General features: G+C 46.5%; 1 protein-coding gene across 1 annotated transcript in view; it reads right to left on the reverse strand.

Moving 5' to 3' along the window:
* Positions 1-1,913, reverse strand: part of LOC119441713 (E3 ubiquitin-protein ligase MSL2) — a 32,786-nt gene extending 30,873 nt beyond the window's left edge. The window contains exon 1 of the mRNA XM_037706307.2: positions 1,082-1,913. Within this exon, the coding sequence (XP_037562235.1) occupies positions 1,082-1,811 (730 nt within the window). The 5' untranslated portion in view covers positions 1,812-1,913. The remainder of the gene's footprint in view (positions 1-1,081) is intronic.
* Between the last annotated feature and the right edge of the window lie 4,150 nt (positions 1,914-6,063).

Consider the following 6,063-nt stretch of genomic DNA (forward strand, 5'->3'; position numbering starts at 1 on the left):
GTAACGATGTAATGCATTCCCTCTAAACAACTAAGCTATAAACACTCACAGTCTCCAACGCGAACGATCAAATCAAAAAAAAAAAAAAAGAAAAAAAAAAAAAAGAAAGATCATGACTGGTCCTTACTGGTACGACAAGAGGGTGGCTGCTAGTCGTGAATCCCAACCACAAGTTCGTACTCCGTAGCAGAATGATATGTTGATAAAAGCTAGAAAGTGTCTCTGCATGCATTTAGATCGAACACTTTTTCTTTCTGTAAATGATCGTAAGCGTACTTTCTAGCTCCGGACGGAAAGATAACCTCGTTTTTGTAAGTATAAAGCAAAGAGGAAACAGCAGTGCTTTGGATGGCCTTGGCCGGTCTAAACACCCGCACGTCTTTATTATCGCCACCATTTGTTGGATGTTTGGAACCTGAAGAAAAACGCGACGGGCGACAGGCCCATAATTTCACCTCCGACGCCGCTACACAGATTAAACCAGTTTAAACAGCCCGCCGGAAGAGACGGTATCGCCATCCGGTGTCAACTTCACCAAGCGTCCGAGTGTGGGGCGGTAACGCGCGCCGCCGCGTGAACGGTCGCGAAAGCTTCGGCGCTCAAACCAGCCAGCCCTGGAAACAGGGGTAGCTGTACTATTCAAACTATTTGTCCCTCGATTTCACCGAATAGCGAGCGCGTCCAAAAGCGACACACACAGTTTAGCGAGTCACAACTTCTCGTTTGCACACAGAGATTTCACCCGGCACTCGCAAAAGAATGCGGGATCGTGGCAGTGCTTCGCATGTCAGTCAGAACGGGGAAAACCGTTAAACACATACGAGTGGCTGAACGCATTGTCGCAAATTAACGGCTCGGCAACAGTCCAGTGTGACGGCTGCACTATCACTTAATGTACGTGCAAGGCCGTCCCAGTAATCTTACCAAGCATCCCACAAGCACAGCAGTGCGCGGTTACAATCGCGAAACCGTGGTATGTGCTCCGAAACTGCACAGGGCCAACAACGGCGCAGTCCCCTCCCAACAGGCATTTTCAAGCAACCAAAGAATAAACGTGCTGTTTTCAAACCACGGTACCTACCTGCGGGCACCTTTATGAGCTTGTACGGCGCCGAAATGGCACGATCGTGCGCTAGTGCCATTGCATCTCCATTGAGCAGCACAGCAGCGCGACGCGTCCTGTCACCGTTCACACTTTTCGTAACCGCGGCCGCGGCTACGGCCGAAGTCCGATTCACAACACGCGATGCTTGGGTAGGTACGGTTGTGGATGCTGCTGCTACACACGGTGATGATAAAGACGGAGAAAAAGAAGACGAAGCTGCCAAGGAAGGCACTGCGGACGACGTCGACGGTAGGCTAGTCGAAGTTGGCTCGGCGTGCCGATAGTTATCGGCCAGGCGCGATCCTTCGACGACAATGTCCCTGAAAGTAATATTTGTACCACCATTCAGACTACCCCACTTCCTCTGAAAACTTGGCGCACTCAGGTAGCGGCAGATCTTTTTGTAGCACTGTAGCACAATGCGTAGCTGCAGGTTCTCGGTGAAAGCGGACGTGTTGTTGTTGCAGTCGACGCAGGGTGCGCTCAGCCGCATTGTCTGACCTACGCACCCCTTGCACACCGCGTGCCGACACTTGGACGAAGACGAAGACATCGGGACGACCAGGAGATCGGAACACACACTGCACGCAAGTGCCTGCCTAAGCAGAGACAGCAGGCGATATATGTCAGCCCAGGCACTGTGGTCTTCGGGGTCCGATTCGAACACTTTTCGGCACGCTTCTAGGTAGAGGTTCAAAGCGTTCATGATTCACAATGCGGGCTTGCTTTGGAGGTCTCCCTCGCGCCCGCAAAACATTAAAAACCGACTTTTCATGCGCATTTAGCGCTCGTTCTGACCCATGTTTTGTTTATGGGCTGCCGATGTCGCTGCCGCTTCGGCTGACGGTTGCGTTCCGAGGCATGGCGGGTCAGCTGTTAGCGGCGGACTGGCGCCGAATTTGACAGTATTTGTCGCTAATAGGCTCTAAGAATGGCCAGAAACAAAACTATGTTTATATTGGAGCATCTTTAAAAGCCGCCTTCGCAGGAGAGAGTCAAGTTTTGCTACATAACGCTTCAGTTAAACCAATCGGAGATGGGCACACAGCCACGCGTTTCCTACATTTTGTGGCTCAGCTTGGAGCTAGCTTTTCTTATTTTTAGTAAAGTAAGCAATATACTAAAAGGCATACACTGTATTATAGGCGCGATAGTATCAATAATATTTTTGTAAGGTTGATCCTCTGTATAGCTCTCTACTAATTTGCTATCGCAATTGATGCTTCGCCCTTCGGGCGAAACTGTGACATTTTTTGACTGTACGAAAAGCTTTTGTTTTTTCCGTATATTTTGCTGTGTTGTGCATTCCACATAGCTTACAAATAGGAGATCACTTGTATCGGGTACTGCTCATTGCACTTACATAACCTAACATTGCGACATATGTAATGAGCTTTCAACTGTGTATTTTGTTTCATCAATTTACTTAGTTCACAGGTGCCAACCTTCTACAAGCCAGTTCATTTTCTCTGTTTCGCTTTGAAATCAGGGGTGTGTGAGAGCTTATCCGCGGCATAGCAGTTGCCACCCTGCCCGGGTGTTGAAAAAATTGAAAAGAAAAATGATATACCGGCTACCCGATGAGCGCACGAAGCTACTGATAAAAAAAGTTCCACAGTTAAAAAATAAATAAAAAATAAACTCGACCTCGTGGGGATTGAACCCGGGACTAATGCCTTACCGCGGCGGCTCTTTAAATTTTTTTCTTTATTTCCTTTACTTAATTTATACCCCCCCCCCCCCCCCCCCCCAAAAAAAAAATACATCATACAAACATACCAGCCCAGCAAGGGCTGAGGAGACCAACAATCAAAACTCTAGCATGTACATTAGCCCGTATAACTTAGGAAGCCAGTCTGGTTTAGGTTCTTACAGTATATAAACTTGAACCATTCCGCTTAGATTCACGAAAACAACTCCTTATTGACCTCATCTCTAGATATGCAAGACGATCTGCCACTCTTGACAACCAAATACTATGTATAGGCTCAGAAGCATTGGCATGTCAAACGGCACGCACTACCGCACGCCCCCCCCCCCCCCCCCCCCCCCCCCCCCTCCGCGGAGGCCTGTGACGTATATGAAAAAATTAAGTAAAAAGAAACCTGCAGTAGTAGTAAGTAGTAGGCGGAGTAGTAGTAGTAACATGCTATCGACGTAATAAAATAAAAATAGTTAAAGTAGAGGAGAGACAGGACAGTTACAATAAAGGGGTAAAGGAACAAGGAAAATGACAGGACATGGATTAACACTTTCGAAACCTTGCGCAAGCAAGCAAAAGCTTCAAAACTGCAAGATGTTGCTTCATTTGCAAATGCAATCAGATTTGACAACTGACATGAAACGTGGCGTATAGAATACTACAAGTAGGTGCGCGTCCATCATGAGAAATTTCGTCACTACCACAACAGAATAAACGAGCAGAAATATAAATGACTAGGCAAGAGAGCAGGCATGCCGGCTTGACATTCAGCTTTAATACATGCATAATTTAGGTGTTTCAAGGCATTGCTACATGTTTATAGGCCGGCAGAACAGCCCATAAATCAGTCTCTTGCAGCATTAATTATAATAAAATATCTACTAATACTACTGCGAATACTACAATTATTATTATTATTATTTAGATTTTGTACCATCGTGTAAGGTCCGGGAGGTCAATGATCGCGGTGTACGTTTTGATACAACCTTGCACTTTTCAGCTCGCATTGAACGCGTTGTAATGCGGGGTATGCGCTCGCCTGGCTCTGTTTGCAGATTATCGAAAGAATTCAATTCTCCTACGCTGTTCCGCAAGTTGTACACACCAATCTGTCTTCCCCAACTCGAATACGCGTAGGTCGTCTGGAATGGCATTTCTAGCTCCAACAATGACATTACAGATCGGGTCCAGAAAAAGCTTCTAAGCATATATCTTGCTCCGAACCTTGCACCTGACCTTGCTCTAGCACTGTTGGACTATTGTCATTGCCCCTACTTCGCTGCCGACGTGATCGCACTGACCTTCTGTTTCTTTTCAAAATCCTTCATGGTTTCCTCACCTGCCCCGATGCCCTCAGTTGTACCATGTTTCGTATTCCCGGCACCATCACAAGAGTACATCGACCTTTCCATGTTCCTGCCTGCCATACCAACACTCAACCATCCACGGAATACAGAGTCTTTATAACGCTTACTTTCATGATCTTCATATTTTTCGTAACTCACTGTCCTCGTTATCTTCAGAGCTCTGAGTCATAGTTTCACGTATTGTTCAACTGCCCTTCTCCTCCTTCTTCTGTATTCACCTTGCGCCTTGTATGTGCACTCTTCGTTTGAAGATTGTTGTTTTTATTTATTGTTCTTTTTTTTACGTTCTTACGTATACTACCGTGCCATTTTCTTTCTTTTATTAATGTATGAGTGTGTCAGCACTTAGACCTCATGGTTGTTCCTGGGCACAATAAATAAATGATTGATTGATTTATTGATTATTATTACTGCTATTATTATTATCAGATGTCGCCAAATTCTGACGTTTGTATTCTATGCTCCCAGCCTTTTTACTGCAAACATCGCGATATTTCATGCGAAAAACATGCTCACGTGAAGAGTATTGCATAGCCCGACTAGGACCTCGAGCTTCTGAAGTCTGGTGAGGAAAGCTTTCACGTGTAACCTGTGCCAGAATGCCGACATCCCAGCGGTCAGGCTTGGCGATGCCAACACGCCCGCTGCTTCCCCAATCGGCGACCCATCCACGGGCGTTCCTCCCGTCGGGACTGGTTTCGAGGCGGCCTGCCCGTTTTGGAGCTGGCGAGAGCAAGGGGACATCGGTGGTTAAACGCGCCCCGGGACCGAAAGCCATTTATGTGTTCAGGCTCTTTCATGAAACCTCGCCTGCTGTTCGACTGCGCACCTATCAAACATCGGAGCACCGCCCATTGTATACAAACGCCTCAAGACAAACGTCTGTGAGAACTGTAGTCTCTCAGATAGTCCACTCGATCGCAAAAACTTCAAGAGTGCCTTGACTGACTTGTTTATGCCTTGATTTTTTTTCGTGACTGCTTTTTATCTTCCCTATTCTTCCCGCCTTTCATTTCCCCCTCCCCTTCCCCCAGTGCAGGTTAGCAAACCAGAATCTTTCCGGGTTAACCTCCCTGCCTTTCCCACCACGTTTCTCCTCTCTCTCTCTAGACAAGGCATAATTCGTATGCCTCGTTTTACGTCTGCGCTGATGAAACATTTAAGTGCCTGAAAAACCCATCACTGTGGCCAATCGGGTGCCTGTTCAAGGCGTTCCGTGGGGCGCTACACGCCGGTATGCTTCGTGCTTCCGATAAAGCCCGCAAAGATCAAAGTCGTGTGTAATTTGGACATCTTTTACCAAAACGCTCGTGGACTTCGCACCAAAGCACGTGAATTTTTCTTCAATGTCATTTCGTCTTCTGTTCCTATTTTTGTTATTTGCGGAACTTGGCTCTGCAGTGACATTTTCTCTTGATGTTTTTTTTTTCCCCACCACATTACAACGTCTTCCGCAGTGACCGTGATTTAAGTGGATTTAAACAAAAAAGGTGGTGGCGTACTGATTGCTGTTGACAGCTCCCAGACATACGTGTAAGGCGCAGTGACATATAAAGTGTACAGGAGCGGATTTGGCTTGAAGTCAGCCAAGCGCGCTGGGAAAAATTGTTAATTGGAACTTTACGTGTACCACCGTATATTTCCCCTGTCGTGTTTGATGAGATTATCTCATCTACCGAAAGTGTCTTATCCGCCCATAGAAATTTGAATTTGCCTTTATTTCCATAAATGTACAATTTATGGGGGATTTAAGGAAAAAGTTGCGCACAGCAACTTGACGGGCCTTAAAACCCAGTCTGAGGGCAGCAGCGGCAGGCACAGGCGCTTATTCAGGACTGACAACAAAAATACATTTGAATACAATGCAATGTTGGCTTAAACTTATGCCA

The sequence above is a fragment of the Dermacentor silvarum genome, chromosome 2 (genome assembly GCF_013339745.2).
Source record: "Dermacentor silvarum isolate Dsil-2018 chromosome 2, BIME_Dsil_1.4, whole genome shotgun sequence".
NCBI classification, from domain to species: Eukaryota; Metazoa; Arthropoda; class Arachnida; order Ixodida; family Ixodidae; genus Dermacentor; species Dermacentor silvarum.